The sequence below is a fragment of the Merops nubicus genome, unplaced genomic scaffold (assembly GCF_000691845.1).
Source record: "Merops nubicus isolate BGI_N331 unplaced genomic scaffold, ASM69184v1 scaffold4859, whole genome shotgun sequence".
In the NCBI taxonomy this organism is placed as follows: domain Eukaryota; kingdom Metazoa; phylum Chordata; class Aves; order Coraciiformes; family Meropidae; genus Merops; species Merops nubicus.
Window position 1 is genome coordinate 20040 of NW_008630034.1, and position 22837 is coordinate 42876.

At 36.5% G+C, this 22837-nt stretch overlaps 1 protein-coding gene across 1 annotated transcript in view; it reads right to left on the reverse strand.

The window, feature by feature from the left end:
• Positions 1-7068: 7068 nt before the first annotated feature.
• The window catches only part of LOC103779498 (gamma-aminobutyric acid type B receptor subunit 2-like), a gene marked incomplete at its 3' end in the record, with an annotated part of 71192 nt that continues 55423 nt past the window's right edge, over positions 7069-22837 (reverse strand). Inside the window, exons 3-6 of the mRNA XM_008947123.1 lie at positions 22051-22152; positions 14941-15006; positions 8433-8624; positions 7069-7305 (exon numbers count right to left, since the gene is read on the reverse strand). Of these exons, the coding sequence (XP_008945371.1) occupies positions 7069-7305; positions 8433-8624; positions 14941-15006; positions 22051-22152 (597 nt within the window). The remainder of the gene's footprint in view (positions 7306-8432; positions 8625-14940; positions 15007-22050; positions 22153-22837) is intronic.

Consider the following 22837-nt stretch of genomic DNA (forward strand, 5'->3'; position numbering starts at 1 on the left):
ATCTCTTGTGAAGAGAGGCGCTACAACAAAAGAAGGGACATAACATTTTTCTTTCTTTTCCTACTTCATGCTGGAGTGGTGGCAAAGGCACACCTTACCTACCTAGTATTTCTGTCTAAATAGGACAGAAAAGGCCATCTAACCATCAGGCAAAACAATCTCCTCCTTATGCAAGAACTGCCAGAACCCGTAGCTCCTATATGGCTTGCCTGGCACGTTTAGGTTGTCCTCTCAGTATCCTTTCTTTTTCAAATAGCTCTCTGTACTGACCTCAGATAAAAACAACCAGTAGACGAAGAAACTGTTTTGAAAACTCTCTTTAAAACCACTGATGTCCTCTCCTAGCTTAACTGCTGATCTGGAGCAGGACAGCACTTCCAAATTTTGTAAATGTTGTTTTTAATTTAGTCTTTCATCTTTCAAATTCAAAGAATACACAAAAGAAAAGCAGAACATGAGAAACCCAAAAAAGGTAAAACAAAGGTGCATTAGAAGCAGGCAGCTACAAAACAAACTACACCAGAAAAAACAGGCTGGTGGAACTACTGTAATGTGCTTTGTTTCTTCAGAAGCTTGAAGGAGAACTACCCTGTGAAGCACAAATCTGCATCAGTACTTAAAAAACCCAATCATATTCACTAGAGCTTTGTTTATAGGGACTTCCACAATTTGTACCCAGTGTAGCAATAAAGTAGCTTCTAGGGCATATTAGGTATTATGTTAAACAATTTCTAGATATAGACAAAATTAAATGTAGAGCAGAGGAAGCTATGTTATCCACATCTTAGAAAATGTTTCACTAGTTTTTCCACTTTGTTGTTCATATCCACCTATTAGAATGACAGATGCAGTAATAACTGTTCTAAAGCTTCTGACTAAAGCCTTATTTATTTTCCACCTACTATATTAAATCTGATTACTGCTGATTAGCTTGAGGGCTAATCTTAAAATGTCACAGTTTATCTCAGATCTCACTTTAAAAAGTTAGGATTTCCTTCTGTATGCAATTTTACATCGTTGGCAGATGAAAACATTTGCACTGAATTTTCCTAATGAGCAAGCACTGTTTATGACCCTATGCAAACTTGCTGATGGTTCATTTCAGCAGCTATTTTGAAAGTCTCCTAAATGAACTGGCCATTTAGAGAAAAAATTGTTTTGCCAACCCACCATACCTCTCTCAGTTGCTCATCTGAGTTGGATAATACATGGGAAGTCAGGAGGGAGTAAGGAAGTAAGAGATTCACCATGTTTATCTCCCATGGGGGAGGCTCACATTCAAGGTTCAGGAAAACTAAAAAGAGATGTAGGAGGTCTTGCATGCAGCCATACCCCAAATCTATTTATTTATTTATTTATTGTGCTACACAAGCAATCCTGTAACAGGAAGCAAGTTCTGAACACAAGCCATTAAGTTCAGAGTAGTTCACATCCCTAACCCATGGGTTCAGGTGTGGAAAAAACTGAGATGTCCCAGCAGTCAAGTGGGGTTATAAGCACATGCGTGTCTGTGCATACATAGAGACAGATACATAGTTTCCTGACTATGCATTTGTTACCCTATTGAATTCCCTCAAATCATCCAGTTATGGATAATAGCCAAATGCAAATTTTCAAATGCTCAAAATTAAGACCAAGTCAAATTCAATGGAACATTCAAAAGTATTTCTCAGGAACAGGTGTCTGTCTAGTGTTAGGTACTCCATTGAACATCAAACCACACATCCAACCTGATAAAATTAAATGCACTTTTAAAGCACTATTCTAGTTTAGCAAGAATTTACTTGATTAAAATTTCTCCCCTCCCCCCAGTAGTTTTATTATCTGCCCTACCTCAGCCACGCCAGCAAAGAAAAATTGACTCCAGGCATAAATAGCTCTTGAGGCTTAATTTAGAACTCTTCATGCAAAATTAACCACACCAATCAATGCCACTACAAAAATGTTTGTTAGACCCCCACATTAAGAATAAGTTCACTCTGCTGAAGTCCACACTAATTTAATCTCATTCTCTGTGAAAGACCTATATGTTCCTTAATTTAACAGCCTTAGGGTATGCTACTTTTCCAGGATAACGTGAAATGAATACTTCCTCCTTGTTCCTATTCTGATGCTAACACCTTCTGTATTTCTGAGGTTCTTGTACAGCACAATGGCTACTGAAGCCTGGAAAGTGGAGGCAAGCTGCTAAAATCAATCTTCAGAAATAATCAGCATCAGAATACAAAATGAACTTCATATCAATAAGCATTTTTCCACTTATAAAACATGACTGGATCCATTCAAATGCAGGATGCCAGGGCCAGACTTGAAAGCTATTTCATGGCTGTGGCTTCAGTCATGCAGCAGCTACTGTGATGGAATTTTATCCTACTGTGCTAGAAACTCTGGCTGACATAAAAGGAAAGACAACACTGTATTTAATTTTCTCTCTCCTCCACTGTAATTCTTTTTCCATTACATATAAATAATATAAGGCCACAAGGATGAGAAATAATTAACAGTTCTGAAGCCTGTTTTATAATCACAGATAATAGTGATAAACTCAAGCATCAGAGCACCCTACTGCAACAGTTACAGGACTTCAGGCATAAACCAAGGAGCATGTTATTCATGACATCACTGCTGTGATCACTTCACAGAGGTGAAGCAACCTGAAAATTAGAGGGAAGTATTTTTTAAAGTAATGCCATATTCCGCATTAAAAAAAAACCAGAAATAATCTGCAACACATAGCTTATTTTTCTCACCACCTGGCTAGCCCATGGAATCCATACAAATTTATAATATAATACGAATATAATATAAATACCATACTGAGAATAAATGTAATATTTAATATCTTTCCAAGTATAACCAAGATTATTTGGCTAGCAAGTATAAACATTGCTGTAGTTGCAAGGTACTATGTAACCATCCATAGTCTTTACAAAGAAAATGTAAAAAAAAAAACAAAAACCCAGGAACAAAATGACTAAACCAAAATCTTTCTGTTCTCTAGATGGTTTTTGGTTCAGTATGCACTAAATGTGACTCAGTGTCCTGACATGACAGCACTAGTTATTCACTAATTATCAAGCCTACAACTGATTCTATGGTAGTATTATACAAAACAAAGTTCTGCTTTTCTTCTTTTTTTTTTTTTTTTTATCATTTGGGCAAACAATCTTGCTTTAGGAGAATTATTCTAGCTCTGTGGAAAGTTCTCTTTGGCTTCCACACATACATGATGGGCATGTTATAGGTAATATACTATAAACTGCTGTATAAGTGAAAAGCTGATATATACATATCCCAGATACTAATTTTGTTTCCCATCACTTTATCACTCTGTACTGATTCAAAGTAGTAACACTTCAACAGGGACTTCAGGAGATTCTTTGACTCTACATCAGCTCCAGTGGCTCTACCAGCTACATAAGGGGACTCCTCAGACATCTAAACTGTGTCAAAATAAATTGTGTGAGCACTTCTTTTCTTATCTTTCTTTTTCTGACACTTAGGTTATCAGAGAGAATGTGTACTACATGAGAAGAGGGATACATTTACCAGTGAAACAGGCATGTGACAGTTCAAATAGCATTAGGGTGGCATGGCTGCACTCACTTTACAAAACTGGCTTTATCTGGATTAAGTGGAAAAAAATTGCCCAAAATCCTGTAAGAGATTTTTTTTTTGTTTGTTTCAGTAACTTTCCCATTAAAAAAATAAGTGCTCTGATAAGCAAGAATTAGAAAAACTTAAACCATGAAAGCCAAGCTAGTCCCAAATCAAAAGGATTCCTGCCCTGAAAGCTGGTCATTGCAGATGGACCATTCCAACCATGCAATGCCTTCCTTGATTTGAAACCCACCAACATCAGAGGATCTGACTGCAGAATTAGGACATTTAGATTAACAAAACTGTAGGAACATCTCTGCAAGTCTTTTGTTTGTTCATAATGCATTTCTCATCACAAACTACTTTTGTACCTATTAGCCAGTACCCATTTTACCTTTGGGAAAAGTTTAGCAGATAACTATATTAATGGTTTCTGATAAACACCAAATATATTTTTCCCTGCTTTATATATAAAAAAGAAAAAACACACACAAGAAAATTATATGGCAATCAACATGACTATAAGTCAGATAAGCATCAAGGAAAAATAACAGAAGGAACCATTTTGCTAAGACAGAACAAAAAAATCCAGAAAAAGAGCATAACCTTCAGGAATGTTTAAGGAATAACTATATTTTTCTTTCCAATGTATTTCTGACAGTAGAATTAGAATAATTAACATCTATGTACTGAATTTCTGATGCACAAAAAGAGGATTTGTCCTGTCAAGTCTTTGGACAATATCCTAAACTGTTTTCTAAATGTTGTCTCTTGGGAAGGGGCAGGGGAGAAGGATTGGAAAAAGAAAAGAAATTTGAAAAAATGACATTCTGTGTAATCAGGAACTAGCACATGTCACTCCCAGAAAGTCTTTTTGAATTGTTTAAAAAAATTCCATGATAAACACCACTCAACGGTGATTATAATTTTTTTTGTGGTTTACTATAAATACTTTCAAAGAAAATGAAAATTTGGTACAGGGATTTATTATTTATGACATGGCCATTTTTCTGATATCATATGCACAGAAAGCTTAAAGAATGATGCCTCTACTTAATAGATGTTGCATTTTTAAATACTTATCTACAGCTTCTTGCCTATCTTATCATCTAATATAATAATTAGCAATGTATTTTACTCTATCATTGAATGAGTTTTTGAATATTGGTAAGACTTAGTCTTTGCTTTTATTTCTTCTTTTTTTTTTTATTTATATATTTTGCATAGACACTCTAGAACAAATGAATGACCTTTTCCAGTTTAGAATAAGTCTTTTAAAATAAATTGTAACATTTTTAAATGAAAATACCTTTTCTGGAAAAAAGAAAAAATAAAATGAGATTTGACACTCCATGACCTAAACCCTATGTTCCAGTGAAAGTTTTAAATTAGGTCACAAATGACAGCAATTTATTAGACTGCAGAATAAAAAGTTTAAAAATATTTCTGGTAAGAATCAATCTGTTCTTTCAACTTTCTGAACATTTCTGTGCCAAACTTTTAATATCTTCTATAAAACTCTACTTCTTAACATTGCCTGCAAAAAACTTGAGTATTGTTTGTTCTAATTATATCCTAAGAAAGTGTAGCTTTTTTTCTTCTCTCCATATTTTTTCTGACTAAAATGCTTTTGTGAATGTATTATAGGAATATGAAGCATGATCCCTGCAAATATCAGATTTGGGTTGTACATTGTCATGATGAGTTAGTAGGCCAATCTTAAAGAGAAACTTTTTACGAAGCACCCCACACAAGTGCTACATGCAGTGAATAAACGGGCATTAATTTCTTTTAAAAACATTATACCTGAGGGAATAAAGTAAGTAAACACATCTGAATATGGCTGGTGAAACTCTGATTAATTCTCTTCCTAAAGGGATATGGTTCATATGTAAGGTTTTGCTGGTGTCTCTGAAACTAATAGAAAAGAGTTTTCTTTGTCTCAGAGGTTTTGGGGCTTTTTTAGGGTAGGGAACAGTGAGGAGCCATTAAGCAGTGCCAACAAAATCTATCAGTTTTACCATAATCAACTGTCAAGCCTAACAGCAGGCAAAAAGTCTAATAGGGGAAAGAGAAACAAGGAACTACATAACAATATAGTTTCAATCACATCAAGAGATACTGTACTTGGAATAACTCAGGTCAGAGATGTCTGAGTATCACAGAGCTCATAGCTGACTGAAAGTCCAGCTTACTGACTGAAAGTTTTACCAACTAGATTCTAGTGTTGTCTTCCAATTCAATTGTTTTTTTACTTACAAGTCAAAAATTAGTTTCAATTGTCCTGTGAACAAAAAATAAGCTTCTTCAGCAATTAACAAGGCCACCAAAAAGTTGACCCTGCATTTGTTGACATCTATAACATAGGCATTTCCTCCTTGAACCATTCTGTGACATGTATGACAATCTTAGTTCTGCTACTTCAACATGTTTTGAGGTTCACTGATACCAAAGACAATATAAATTATCATGAGGACAGAATCTGACAAGCTACTGCACGGTGGCAGAAGTAATGCCAACCTTCTGCATGCTCCTGCTGCCTAACAGCACTCCCTCGGTGCACCGCTGAAATACACATTTCTTCAAAGTTCTGACTGCCTTCTCTAGCCTTGTTTCAGCCCAAGCACACTGCTTAACAACACGTGTCCCAATAGGTTCCTTGTTTGCTGCTGTTGGGAACTGTGAAGATCATTCTCCCTGAAAAGGAGTCTGCTCATAGCTCTCAGTGAAGGAGTGTGGCTCTGCAGACTCCTGAACATATATGTGCTATTAACTTCTGAATAATGTTGTCAAACACAATTAAGCAATTAAGACATTTTAGGGACACACTCTGATTGCCCATTTTGCTCTGCTAAAACCTAGAAACAATGTCAATAAAAAAGAAATTTACTATAAATTTGCAACGGTGCAATTGAAAACAGAATGAGGTTATTACTGTATGCGAGTAGTTCTTCTTAAGTCACAGTCAACATGCTTTGTATTTGACTGTGAAAATGTACAAATAAATAACCTTAAATGGCAACTGAAATACATTCTAAGAATATCTAGGATGTACAGCAGTAGACCTGGAGACGTTAGTGTAATGTAACCTATTACCAAGAATAAATGATGGAGGGAAATTGGAGGTATTTTCAGATCACATTCCAGCTACTCCTCAACTGCTAAAACTGTCACTTAGAAGGTCACTGCAGCTTGTAACACTTGTGGTTCCCTTGAGACCACTCTGAGTTAATTCAGATTACATTCATGCTTAAAAATCTGATAACAGGAACTATACAGTGTCATCACTTGGCATCAGAAAACAGCTAATGAGCAAGGGTCTCAAGGCAACTACATTATTTTTTAAGATAAAATAGACCTGTGAGAACTCTGAAGATATAAGACATGTACAACTGTGTTTCTGTTTCAGGAGTATTGACATAAAATCACAAGCCTCCTCCACCCAACAAGTATCTGTTTAGGACTTACCGTTACTCCAAAGAAGCTGGTTTCATTCATAGCGTCCAGAAAAATTTTGCCAAGCTTGTGATTTGTGTAGTTAAAATCTTCAATTTTTTGGTGCTTATTGGTGGCATTCAGATACTTCATTGCCCGCTGCAGGGTCTTGGCTATCACCCATATTCCATCATAGGCATAACCATGAAATTTACTGGATTGCCCATCACCACGCTTAGCATTGTATTCCTCTTCATACTGTTGTGGAGTCTGCAGAGAAGGAAAACTTCAGTTTCACTTCAGTACTTCACATTTTACAGAGTTGCGTCTAAATCAACTGCACTCTCCAATTTAGAGATATGCATGACTAGCACAGGAAAGGCTGCCAAACCAGAAATTAAGAAAGGAAATAAAAATTTTAAAAACATGTGCTGCGTGACTTACTAGACTGATGGTGAGTCTGAGAGAGAGACCTAGGAGGAAGACTGAAAGGCAGTTGTTCTGCTTCTCTGTATGAAGGACAACTGCCTGTTTTGTACAAAACGCTTCAGTCCAGCCACAGCCACTGGCATACTGGTGAGCCCTCGTATCAGAACAGAGACTGAGTCTGTAAATTACCGATCTGATTACACTTTATAGGACAATGGAAATCAAATAACTTTCACTTGAATAACTATTTGCTTAATATGAAATTATCTGAATGGCAATTTGTCTATGTTTTACAAGTTTACTACGCTCTTTATGATTTGCCATCTTGTGACGAGCCACCATTTTGTAAAGATGCCTTCCACGCTCACTCGGTAAGGTACGAAAGACAGATGAAAAAAAGAGGAAAAGCAGCAAAATCAGAGATCTTTATTCACGGGCCAGAGTTTGCATTAATTTGGTCTGCGATAAAATGTTATGTACTTTATGGAAACACTGCATATTCGTGTATTTAAAACAAGCCCCACACTCTGCGGCCTAGTTCCGAGAGGCACAAGTCACCAATGAAATCAGCTAAACATAAAAGTTTTCTGTTTCTGTGCTCAACTATTCAACTTCACATGACACAGCACATGATATCACAGACTGTAATTCAAGCTTCACTGGTCATTTAACTGCAATGTTCACACAGAGAGGAGAGGACAGTTTTCAGGCAAGGGACGTTACTGCTTTTTTTTACTGCAAGGGACCCTGTAGAGAATTGGAATTGATTTCTAAATATTTAAAACTGCAAATCAGTGGAAGGATGAGACTAACTATGACGACTGCCAGCTGTTTTTGTAGAAGAAGCCTTTAGATTCACTTCCCTCCTTGGTGATTTGCTGTGTCAAGACACTGGTGAGACAAGTGGTGGTATAATGCTGGTGAGACAGTTGATGGTATAATAAAATAGTTGGAAGGAAAATACTAACCCTTCCTGATATGGTCTTTTCAATTTTTGAGCTGAGAGGCTCAAAATCCACTCCAATATAACCTTCCATGGCTGCAAGAAGATTTTTGCTGAGACAGTGTGAGGAATTAATCCAGGACTCCCACCAAAGGTTTTCATACCACCCTGGAATAATCCACTGATATTTGCTGCCATACATTTCTTCTTCATACGCCTATAAAGGAAGAAAAACAGAAAAGCTAATAGACATTGTAATAGACATATTAAAAATAAAAGTAATTGCTTTCTCTTCACTTTTTTTTTTCATTATTAATGAAATTATTGTGTAATTGAAGGATACACAAGTATTTTGAACAGTTTAAAATAACTACTCGCTAATAATGAAGACTCCTTTCTTCAAGATTCCCGTCTTCAAAAATTCAAGTCATGAGAAGAGAATTTACTAAAGCCTATTTTGCTTTCAATGGACCATCTATTCAAAAACAGAAAAATAAAATACTATATTTTAAACTGGAGGAGATAAAGAAGAACACTGGTAGAAGTCTCAGCTTTTGCATAGAAAATTCTACGTAATACCATTATTACATGAGTGGCAGGACCACCATGTTTAAACTATTATTATCATCCTAATATCATCCTAACAACTGCATAAACCAAAATATGTTTAAACAAGAAATCTTGGATCCTAGGCACTATCAAATCACAAAGTTGCAAATATGAATTACACGACTGTGCTAAAATTTGGAACACAGGGACATTAAGTAGTTTATTCCGAGGAGCATTAATCAAGAATAAATTGATAAAGCAAGCAAATTTCAGTGTTTTCTTTTTTTTTCAGAAACAAATTTCTTCAAGTCAAATTCCATATAGTTTGCGTGCTGAATACAGCCCACTTTACTCCAAGATACTGAGATGATGGTTACCTCCTTTCAATACGTAGCACATACATGTAACAAGAAACAGAAATGCCTTATTAGTCAGGCACATATGCTCGTGCCTAAAAGCTGATGTATTCACAACAGATATTCTATTCCATTGACAATGAAGAGTGTTCTAGGATAAAATTAGCAAATTTTATCTTAGATGTTTCTCTCACTGTCTTGTAGCTAGATATTTTTCTTTTGACATTTCAGTCAGACTACATTTCAAAACAGCATGTTTCATGGCTCTTTAGCTTCTAATCCAAGCAATGCTGGAGATACAAGACATGCTCATAAGATAAAATTTCCACTTTTTAGAAATACATGGTGCAATCTTAGAGCTCTTAAATGGAAAACCACTACATTTCACAGAAAATGTTACAGGAGGAGGAAATTATGAGAATGCAAACAGGACGTATTAGTCATTCAGAACATAACTGTTTTGAAAAGTAGCCCAAAGATGATACCAAAAGCCTACCAGATAAATAGAGAAGAATAGCAAAAAAACTGAGATAGGACAGCCTCCTAAATACGTTAATACCCAAATTAAGATTGGGCTTTAAATCTGTGAAGGCTATTATAATCTTGCCAACTCATAAATGTATTACACACAAAGCAGATTTATTTGGCCCCTGGTCGCAGGAGCTTTTGTTCTGCTAAAATCAAATTTCATGCATTTGTATACAGAACTGCTTGAAAGTGCTCCTGTCTGAAACCCATTGCCTTGCATCTCATATCTTTGTTATTCCACAATCCACATAAATTGTTTGTCTTTCTCTTGCTCATTTATTCTACTCTTCCAGAAACACATCTGCTTTTGCCGTCCTGCCCATTTCCACTCCTGTACAGCTGTGGTGACACTGCAACCCATGTCCACCTGCAAGGAAACCAGCAACCCCATCCAGCAGTACTTCCTGATGTCTAAAAGAGTTTCCATTACATAATTAGGTTATTCAAGATCTTTCAGTGATACAGTGTCTTTTATTTGACAGTCTTCAAATCACTGAAGACCCAAACTGACACAGAATATTGCTGTCAGAGAAGGACAATCTTCTGTAGCTTCTCCTGCACTATAAAGGTTAAAGTATCAGATCATGGGTTGCAATAAAGTACTGGATGTGAACTATTCTGAAATCGGAGCTGTTGGAAGTTTGCTGTTTGCACAAGCATTTAAGCCCATTTCCTGCATAATCTGTAAAGGTTCTGGGATATGTGCTGAAAATAGGAAGTTTCAAAATAGCCAGAAATTTAATCCCGGAAACAAGGGATCATTCCCAACAAGGTTGCACTGAAACTTTCACTTTCCTGCAAGAATTTGGTTTAAAAAAAAACAAACAAAAAAACCCAACCCAGCTCTTCAGTTGAGATCTTATGTATGTGATAGGGCTTGAAGGGTAATCTGGGGAATACAGAAGGAGCAAAATCAGCACCACAAAACTGTGACCGTGCAGTAGTTTTTCTAGTGACAGTACAGTTCAGGCATTTCAGTGTTTGAATTCCAGAAGACTTAAAAAAAATACTTTTGCCACCATTTCCTCCCTGTTAATTCTGCTAAATGGAGATTATTTTGATGCTGAAAAAAACACATTTCCTTTAAATATGTGGATCTTTATGGAACTCTTTGAAAACCACTTTTTACAGGTTTTAGTTTCTAAGGGGAAGATCTGTTGGCATACAAGAGCAAGACAAAGAAGGTTTACATGTGCTTTGTACAATCAGAGCAGCATATTCATATATATTCCCTAATCTTTCCTGCATACTGTAACTAGGCTGCAAAGTCTCAAACTGCTGTCAGCCAGACAGGAAACTGTCCTGGACATCTTTTACACAAAACCTTGACAACCTGTGAGACTGAATTTTTTAATTTTTAAAAAAACTTTTCATTCTTCAAGAAGAAAAGGGCTACCTCTTTTCACTTATGCCCTGCAATAGGACAATGGATACAAGCTGGAGCACAGAAAGTTCCACCTCAACATGAGGACGAACTTCTTTACTGTAAGGCTTCCAGAGCACTGGAACAGGCTCCCCAGGGAGGTTGTGGAGTCTCCTTCCTTAGAGACAATTTTAAGACCCATCTGGATGTGTTTCTGTGTGATCTGCCCTAGACTAGATGGTCCTGCTCTGGCAGGGGGGTTGGACTTGATGATCTCCAGAGGTCCCTTCCAACCTCTAACATTCTGTGATTCTTGTTTGAATCCATAAAGAGATTCTTATTTATAACAAAGAAACTTCTGTAAGAGATCTTTCTACGTGTAGTAAACAGTTACCAGCAGTTTGTGTAACAGGCTTGTTAAACGTTACCACCACTGAATTTCTGTCATGTTTTCATCATGTCGGCGTGGACACATCCTATTTCCCACCCCTCCAAGGATGTAGACTTCTGAATTGCAACGAACCTGCATCTGTTTCTCATTAAAAATCAATAGTGCCTTTAACTCCAAGGTGGACATTCAGCAGAAAAAATCTATCAGCTCAAGGAGAACAGAGTCTAGTCCTTTTGTATAAACCACGCTGATTAAGCCTGGCTTTAGTCACTGTTAAATGTTTGCTGAAAGAACCACCTAGAGGTCGTGCAGTGACCTATGTGTTAGTCATATTCATTAACTGTCTTCAGACAGATAATTGTATCAGCCAGACATCAGTCTTGATGTGTAAATGGTGATACTGCATTATCTCTATGGATTAAAGAAAATACACTGGAAAAAGTCCCACTAACATTTTTTTAAAAAATAAAATTTTCTGCAAAACTGAAGTTTTTGGGAAGATGTAATGTCACATTAATGAAATTTCAAATTAAAAAGAGACGATGTCTACCCAATACAGTTGACCAGTTTGATTGTTGAGGTGTTAAGTTTTGAGCAAAACACCCTGATTTCTATTCCATGAAAACTATCACATTCATCCCACTGCAGTGAAAATAACAGCAGAAAGCTAAGATTTCCCATAGAATGAAAATTGCTGGTTTCAACACTAGTGTTAAATTAATAGCTAAGCTTATTTAAATCATTGTAGGAAACACCTGCTAACATTTGCTTTGACTTGAATTAGTCCTGTGATGTTTTAAATTTTGCCACTAAATTACGTGTGTGTGTGTGCATGTGTGCAGAAAAAGAAGGCTGGAAAGAGACCGTATGACCTTCTAAAACTACCTGAAAGGAAGTTGTAGCAACATAGGGGTCTGTTTCTTCTCACAAGTAACAAGTGACTGGAAAGAGCCTCAAGTTCCACCAGGGAAGGTTTAGGTTGAATATCAGGCAAAATTTCTCCCCTGAAAGAGTTGTTAAGCACTGGAACAGGCTGCCCAGGGAAGTGGTGGAGTCAGCATTCCTGGAGGTATTTAAAAGACATTTAGATATGGCACTAAAGGACATGATTTAGTGGGACTTGGCAGTGCTAGGTTTGCAGTTGAACTTGATCTTAAAGGTCTTTTCCAAAATAAATGATTCTATGATTCTATATAAACTCCAATGGATATCCTGAGGAAACCTCACAGCACATGATTGTTGAATCCAGACAGAAAACTGAGGCAGACTTCAGACATTCTTCCTACCTACATAAATCATTAGCAAATAATATTCTGGTTATAACCACAGTCAAAATAAAATAAAATAAAATAAAAAAATATCTTGCACTAGCACCATAGCACCTTCTTTTAACAAACTCAAGGCCTTTTTCTGGGTGACGTCAACCACCTCGCAAAATATAACAGGGAATCACAAGTGAAACTTGTCTGAAGATACACCTGGGGAAGGGGGTTAAAAAATTTGACATATGTAAATTATTGTGCCCTTAGACACATAGCTGTAGGAGTGCATGAGCCAACAATATATTTTATGACTAATAACAAGCTTACTGACATAGTGCAGTGCATTAATGTATAAATGACCTATTTTGAACTGCCCTCTCCTGCATTCAAGTCTCCTGCTGAACATATAAATACATTTATACAAGCCTAAATACACAGTCTCTCAGACTTCTCCAGGCTCCATAAAAATACACCTTATTATTTTTGACACTAATGTACTTTAGATCAGCCACCACTCTTTAAACTGCCCTGAGTTAGGCACACTTCCCATGTTAGTACCAAACCACTGCCACAGGAAGCTTCAGTGGGCATTTAGGTAAAAGGGACATCCCCCATCTGAAATCCTTCAAACTAGAGTGGTCCAGACAAGAGGACACCCTGCCCCTCTGAGGTCTTCTCAGATTTCTTCAGTGGCCTCACATGTACACAGACATGGAGAAGATCTGTAGAGGAAAGCAACTAGATACTAAGGGTAGTGGCATAAGTGAGGCCAATCTCTTGTCTTACATTGGAAGACATTTCTGATTAGGAGTGCCCAGCTGAGGACATGCAGCCCAATCACAAGAGATCTGAGGAGGAGCTGGGCTGTGGAAGAACCTTTCCTTCTTCCAGGAATGGAAAAATGGGAGACTATCTCTGTTGATTCAATTTAAAAGCCAGAGCAAAAAAAAAATACAAAGACCTATCAGAGATTAGAAGAATGAAAAAGAAAATACTCATTTACATTTTCTTTTGAATGCAAAGAGATTTTGTTCCTTCCAAATATACTCTACTGTCTCCTTCCCAGATTTTGCCAGCAGCTGGGACAGATGCTGAGTATGAGCCCACATGTGTCTGAGGCACATGTAGCACTTCAGATTTTGAACTTCTGTCTTTCCTTTCTTTGCTTGGATAGGTAACAGTCTCTCCAAGTGAACACTAAAACACACTCTGAAACTCAGATATCATCATCATTGCTTTTCAATTATATTTCAATTATATTTATTGTGTTCTTAAGTCATACAGAATTAATCTAGCTATTTAAACTAAGAATTCAATACCAATACAAAATTTAGGCTACTAAAAAATGCCTGTTTGGGACTTTAGGGTTTTTTTTTAGCAGGTACAAATAAAGACCCAAATTTCAGTCCTATTTCAATGGCAATCACACCGTGCACGTTTGCAGCACATTCACACAAACAAACAAATGGTGAGGATAGGGAATTTTATGCATGCTGGTCTACCATATTTCTTTTACCTCAAAAAAACCCCTTTATCTTTTACAAACTAAATTCACTTTTGTGTAAAATATGTAAAATGTACAGCAGTGAAAAATGAATGACAACTGTACAATTAGAAACATTTTAAGTGTCAGAAATGTCTAGGGCTGGCTAGTTAGCACATATAGGAACTGCTTGAATTTCTCCTTCTGGCAAGGCAAAGCATGCAAAGCCACGCACGTGCAGACATTATCATCAGAATACAACTCTTCAACAAACCTTGCAGTTCTCTATCTGCTGCTACATATACAAGTGCTTCCCTGGATCTGACATGAACAGAAATGCTCAAGCTCAATTTGGCATTTAATTCCAATACAGGAAAGCAATAAGAAGCAGCTAACCATGTAGTCCATGCCTCAGTTCCACTGAAGTCAAGTACAAAGTATTTTATTGGATCAGAAATGGAGGTAAGGATGTGAAACCTCCTTTTAGCATATAAACCTTGACAGTGCTGAACCCCATGAGGAAATGTGCACGCTCAGATTATTTTTTATTCAGAAGTAACACATTCTTTATTCTGATATGCAATTAAATATATTTACTTACACAGCAGAAAACTTTCACAGCCATTTCCTCATCAAACTGGCCAAGGATTATCCGAACATCATTACCCTGCAGATTGAACAAAATACGTGGCAGTTAAATACAGGCACAGCCTTTCAAGAAACCACTTCAGTTGGCCCTTCAAATCATGTAGAGAGTCAGCACAGATTACAGCTGCCAACAGTAGAATGAATTCAGAAGTATTCCATTTTCCTGGAGTTCAAGAACTTGAAATACTGCAAGACAGCAGCTGAGGTGTTTGAAGAACACATTAAGCAACAGCAGTGGGAATAAAACTGTAATGTTTATCTCATCAACTATTACTACTCAATAACACTAAAATATGAAATATTCTTTTTGATCCATCGCAAGATTTCTTTTAAAATTTTGCATATTAAAACCAGCTGAAATTATATGCTTTTCCCTGCTTACATGAATTAGTGCTATAAAGTTAAGAGACTGGAGATCTGTGGGATAAAATGCCTTGATATTATGCTCACTTTAGTTTTTTTTAAAGGTTTTACTCATACAACATCTTCTCCACAGTCACTATAACACATTGTCAATCTCACCTCTCCTTCTTCCTCCCACCTCCACACATTAAAAAAAAATAATCACACTTTAAGAATCTATGACTGAAGTAAAAAGAGATCATTTTACTTTCATACTTGGAAACATATTAAGAAAATACTCCTAAATTCAGGACCATATGCAGGAAAATATTTCTTCAGAAACAAGGCTAGCTTTTTTCTCATGTGAAAAATCGCTGTTAACATCTATAAAACACAGAACAGACAGATTTTATGACTTAATATTACCTTTCATTTTGCACAAAAGCCGAGCTCTCTGCAAAAGTTTGAGCAAATTTGATGTTTTATTTCTTTTGTAAAACACTTGTTTAGAATTACTAATAGCACTTTCCCTCCCCAAGGAAAAAATAAACAGATGATTCAGTATGAGCTTCAGTGGCAACAAACATTTCAGTTTTAATTAAATCAATTTATCAAAGATTTCCATTTAGATAATTTCAATGTTTATTTCCTGTTCAGCAGAAATATTATGATGGACAGTACAAGACACTACAATGCTTCTGCAATTCAATGCATGAATCTAGTACCACTCTTAGCATGGTTAAAGTCAGAAAGAACATAATATGCTTTGCTCATTCTCAATCTGTGCATTTTCAATAAGGCTACTTCTTTTTAATTTTATATTTAGCCATAGATTCATAAAGTAATGTAAGTCTTACTGAAGTAGATCAGATTATTTTTAAGCAAATCTAACAAGGTCACATGAAACTAAATAAACAAATTACATACATTGCAGCAATAGTATTACAGTTTTTGAAAGGTCAACAAGTAGTTTTAGGAATTATGCAAATTCCTAAAAAAAAACCCCTTCTGATCCATTGTTTCTATTTTCACATTTTGAAAATAATTTTGGTCATTCTTGGAACTCTGAATCTGAGTTGCTTGACCTCTTTGAACATAAAAATGCAGATTTGATATTTGAAAAAAGAGTAGTAGAGTTTGGACAAAAAAATAAATGACACAGCACCTAATTATTAAACATAGTCTTGAATTTATAAAAAATCCTTTTCATTTTATAATAAAGTGAATAAAATAAAAAAAAAAAACCACAAACACAACAAAATCAAACCAAACCAACAAATGTGTGGCCTGCTAGTTTGTGAGCACCAGAGCCCGTAGGCAGCAAGTGGGGCAGAGCCCAGCAGCCCATACGCAGTATTGCTGCCCGCGGGCTGTGCTGCAGCCTTCAGACAGGTTGTAGTCTCCGTGGTGCATGGTGCCATCCCTTAAAACATTGCTTCTACCTGACTATCCCATAAACCACAGTACATTTCCCACAATGACTGTTCTTTTCCTGTAGAGCACTACAAGAACTAAATCCAGCCTATTTTTTTTCTCAGAAATACCCTCTAATTTTAACAGCCTTACTGTATGCAAGGATTATCTGATATAATATCATTGTGCAATTAGTTTGACAATAGCACTCAGACCCAAATCCTGTACATTCAGCCACATGAGTATGTGGCTGGCTCTACAACTCCTTTAGTCTATAAAGCAAGCAGGCACATGAGAAACTCATCTTGAAAATGCTTTTCACCCAAGGCATAGTAGACCACTCATTTTACTATTGGCAGTCAATCCTATTTTCAAACGTGTTCTGCTCTTGTTCAGGCACCCAAGCAAATGTGTGTCTTTACTGACTTGTCCAGGAGATCCCAGTTCTGAACATCTGACCATCTAAATATCTGAATAAGGATTCAAGAAGTTAGTTTTTCTGTCAGGCAGGAATCTTCCCTTCCAGTATGAGCCAAGCTTCCAATGCCAGAGCAGGAAATCTGCTAAGTATGAGAAGCACATCCAAACCAAGTTCTCAAGAATCCCTGATGCTTAGCTTGAAAGCTTCATGACTCAATCTCAAACATAAGCTGTGGCTCTAGAACTTGACAATCTCTTATCTTCCTGTCATCCTTGGGATGTATGATTGAGCCAAGATGAAATACCCAGATGTTCTTTTTCCTAAATTACTTCGTTTTCATGTTAACATATAAATTACTGGTTTTGAAGAAGGACACTAACATCTCTGCATTCATTACAAGATTTAGATGGTATACAACCACAAACTGAATGAAGAAGATCAAAAGACGTTCTGTTATCACCTATGAAAGTGTAAGTTATGAGTCCGCCATTTCAAGCATTTTGCCACTGAAGAGTAGCAGAAGAAAGTTGATTCTGATTTTTTTTTCCAAAGATTTAAAAGTTATAACCTTAATAATGTTATTTTGCAAGTTTTTTATTGCGGGCAATATGCTAAGAAAAAGGAGGTTTCTCTGACAGAAATATGAATCCCCAGTTCTCCTCCACGTTTCTGCAGGTATTAATCCTTTAAGCAGTGCGGAAAATCAGAATTTACATATGCTCAGCACTGGCAAGATATGGATACAAGAAAATAATGCTGGGAGTCAGTAAATAAAATGACTGGAGGTAGGATCCAGTGAGAAAAAAGAGGGCACATGGGAAGGAGAGACAGACCCAATAGGAATTTGAGTAATAAGTATTTAAACTTTTTAGGCAAAGATGGAGCAAACAGCTGGGAAGGTAGCGGCAGGATTAAGACCATTATTGAATAAAAAGCTTAGGAGGGAGACTTAGGACTTTTTAAGGGTATGGCAAAGAGGAAGTTTAACAAATAACTGGTGTTAGAACAAACACAATCACAGAAAGCCCAGAGGAAAACGGTACACAATCTAGACAAAGATACTCAGAGGGTGATGAGAAGTAACAGAAGCAGAACATAGCATTGAGTAAGCAAGGAGCTTTAGACTGGGATGAAGATCCAGAATGAGACTTGGACACATAGAAGGAACTAATTTAGGAATGTCTGTAAAATGTCTTTTCCTCTTTGGCGCATAGCCTTTTTCCTCTGCCAATGACATACTCCTCAGTAAACCTTCATCCGCCCAACTCTGCTTTTTGCATCCCCTTTCACATTTTTCCCAAATTTGTTCCTGAAGAATTGCATTCAAGATGGTAAATAAGCATCTCTTTGATGCTAGGTTTGAGTCTGCTGGCTTTGTCCTGCCTAAGAGAGACTAAAGCTTCGAATTCACACAGGACATAGCTCAAATCCCTTGCAGAGATTTTACCTGGGTGGATAATGAAGTTTAACAGAGATGGGTTTATGTCAGCACCCACAGGTCAGGATATATGTCCACATTATAGTCTTATGCAAAGAGATACATTATATGCTTGCTGGGACATAATTTTTTTCCTCCTTCAGTTACACTGTTAACTGGCTATCAACCAGTATGATTTCCTGACAAGATATTCCTTTACATCAACTCTTCTGGGACTGACACAAGTTAACACAGTGTAACTCTCTTTCAGGGATCAAAGAAGTCACCTACTGGATCCCAGCAAGTGTCAAATATTCTCTCACAGAACTGTTAAATTGCTTCGATGGAGCTAAAGCATATTTGACAGAAGAGTTTTTAATTCATGGAACTAGGCAAGTGATCTATGAGATGATTAAAAACATCCCAGGGGGAAGGCAACTCCCAAAACTGCACTTACATAAAAAGACCAATGTTTAGACCATTTGCCAGATGGTGAGCTGTCATATTTACTCTTCTTAGAGATTAGAGTAGCAATATCAGCATTTAAACTTTGCCCCTCAGTAAGCAATACATATGTTCCCATATGGACTAAAGTTCAAACAAGAAAATGAAGAACACTTATATTTCATTTATCCACAGTTGTGGTGGACTCTCCATAAAAACATGTTTTATAAATGCAGTCTATAGCACAATCTCAAAAATGAACGATGCTCTTGCTCACTTCTTTCTTTCATATAGGTGAGGATATTATTCTTCCACTAAATATAGTGTCTATGGTACTGCTGGTAGCTGCGTAGTATAAACCCTGAAGACAGTGAGGATCAAGACATCTAAGATCCTCTACTGAGGGTTGAAGAACAACTTGTCTCCTCTACTGCCATTTCTAACAGCTGTAGATCTGAGGCACTCTTCAGCCTTTTCAGGGTTGTTGAGTGATGCACATTATGCTGGAATAGGCAGGTTTGTTTGGTTTATTTATTTATTTATTTATTTATTTTGTTTCTTTGTTTCCCTTCCCAGTCTGCAGAGCTTTCCTTCTGTGATCAGATTTTAATCTGTCTCATTTCTAATGAATAACACCACAATGTTGTATTACACAGCTTTCCAGAGAGGGATTGCTACAATATCTCATCTGCCAGGAAAAGTCGATGTCTTGGCAGGCTCTTTATGAAATATCTAAATTGAACAGCTCAGATAAACTGTCTTATTTTCTACCATGTATCTGACAGTCAAGATGTTATCAATAAATCTACTCAAAGCTGGGTAACTTTGTCAATAGAGGTATCCACATGTTCTGCCTTCTAAATGTCTGATGTCCACTCGAAGAACTCTAGACGAGACCTGAGCTGTGGAATCACTGATGGTGAAGGTGAACTAGAGGACATCAGCTCACACCATCATAATGTGCTGGCAAAACCTGCTGATGTCTATGTTAGTGTGCGTGTCACTCACTCAGGCTGCGGCCCCATCCAAACCTGTTCACAGCCCAGAATTTTAGAATTTAATTAACTTGACTGATAGAATGAGAGCTCATGGTCAGTCACTATCCAAAACACCTATTGTATTTGGGAAATCAGATGGAAACTGTTTCATTGAACGAATTCATTTATTGCAATTTTTTTTGTCCTATGTGCAAGATATAAGAAAGCTGGAAGCAGGAGTGCTATTGCTCATAAGATTTGCCTGTGCATGCTTAGCATTTTTAAACTTTGAACTTGATGTACAAATGTATATCCTCCAACAACCCTACCTCTGAACACAAAAATGAGTTTTAAAGATACCCTTAAGCCTAAATTTACTTTCCAACCATGATTCAAAGAGGCTGGAGTAAACGCAGTAAAAATTAAGGTATTGCTGGGAAAAACAGAAAACAGATTTCTGCAAATCATACCAGATATTTTTATTTTATATTGAAGAAGTGTTAATTTAATTAACTGAAACTGTGTTTACAAAAATAAAATGTATTTTGCACCTATTTGAATCACAAGTACAGTAAGCAGACACCAGTTTACCAATATTAGGCTTCCATCTTGAAGAAAGGAATGAACATTTTTGGAATTGGATAGCTAAGTTGTGCCTAACATACAAACCTAAGGACAAGTAACCTTATATTCCTGTCAAGAATAAACAATTGCCTAGATATTGCTTATTTATTGTTGTAGTAATTTGTTCTGAACAAGAGCTCAAGAGATAACTTTAATATATTGTTTGTCGGAGTCTTCTTGTCTTCCCTATAAAACAAACAGTGTGTTGTTGACATACAAAAGGGCTAGAATCTCATTACTTCTTCTAAAATTCAGCCTAAATACACATGCTTCCATGGATCTTTTCTTTTTATTATATCATCCATTGGTTTAAATAGCTATGCCTTCAGATTACTAGTTTTCTGACACCAAGGGTTAAAGAACTTGTAAAAAATTTGGACTATACCAATGTCACAAACTAGCATCTTTTCAACCCCAGATAGCAAATGGCATCTGACTTAGACAGGGTAGATACAAATTATTTGCTATAAATATAATCTTTATTTGTTTATGCTTTAAAAATTCAGGCTTGCATCTCTAGACCATGGGAATAATAAAGCACGTTTAGTTTACCATGCTTCAGACCTTTTCCAGTTCGCTTCAGTGGTGGTCTGGTCTTATACAGGTCAATATCCTTGCTTTCATTTTAGGTTTTTAATACCATTCAGTTTATTAGGGGTTTTAAAATCTGTTTTACACATATTTGTGTATCTGCAAGATTATGGCTTTGATTATATGTCATATGTATTTGATGCCAGCAATGATTTGATCTTTACAATTTAAAAGCGCTTTCTCTGTTCAGTCATTATTTCATTTTCATATGCAGTTTAAGATTTGTATCTCCCTTGTCTAGTTTATTGTTGGTTGCACTGCATAGTAATGCTAAAATATAGTTTTAATTTTAGGAGATGGTAGGAACCTAATAAATCATTATAATATGAGAAGGATGGCAAATTATTCTGCTATCAAATTTATTCTTCCTTTTTTCCCTACGATTCATATGAAAGAATACAGATGATATAAGCAAAGAATTCAATCTAAAATGTGCAGTGAAGCTAATGGAAAGATGCTCAATGCTTTTGCTACATGCTAATTTACCTTAAAAGGGTTCTAGTTCCAAACTTCAAAAGCTTTCACATGTATTATCATTAAGACTGGTGCTTTAGGTGCAAACATTAAGCCAGCAACAAGTTGCTTTACTTAGTGTCTCTATGGGAAAAATATTTATTATATGCATAGACATTCATCCACTTAAGCAGGACTAGGTCCTCAAAACACCATTCGTTAATCTTGTCATGCAACGTAATGCAGCAGTATATCATTCTTATGCAAATTTTGTTTCATTAGCCTTCTTCATAAGAAGAAAAAAAAAACAAAAACGAAAACAAACCAAATGCCATGACATAATCACTACTTTCTCTTTACTCCTCAAACAGCAGCTCATACCTTAAGCTTCTTTACACTTGTGCAAGGATCATTAGAGAAACTCTCGGTATCTGAAATCTCAATGTCTTCACCATACAGGACACCAGTCAGATCATTCCTCACCTGTCAGAAGTTGAGAAAAAGGCAAATTAGTGAACAGAGACTCTGTGAGGAGGAAGCAGATGGGCTATATTTGTCACTGTAACGACAAGCAACGATCTTGATGATGATATATGCACCCACATTATTTTTTCAGTTTCACCTACCATCTGATCAAAGCACTGTTCTTTCACCACCGTAATCAACAAGTGTAGTACATAAAGAGCTTTACTATGTGTGATGAAAAGATCACAGTGGGCTCCTACTTTGTATCGTGGTGATGGAAAATTCTTTTGTTTTTCTAGCATGGTTAAAACCAAAAGCTTTCTTATAGCCAAAATGTTGTTTGAGACTCTATACAGGGAAAAGACTCATCAAGAAAACTCTTACATATTCTCATTGCTGAGTTCTGATTTGAAAACACTCTCAGCTGATGTAGCATGAATCAGCAGAGCTTAGCTTGTATCAGTTAGGGATCAGTAAAGCTTAATGAACTCCAGTGTCCTCCCCCTTTCTTGGAGCAACACTTCTGTGTCCTCATCATACTATTATGATCACATTAATTGCACCAATTGTCTTTTTTATTTGTCTGTTATAACAGAAATAGGAGAAGAATATCGCAGTGTAAAACAAGCATCTCAAATGCAAATGCAGAAAATACAAAACATGGAAGAGAAATAAATGTGACATTAAATAGGAAAATTTAGAA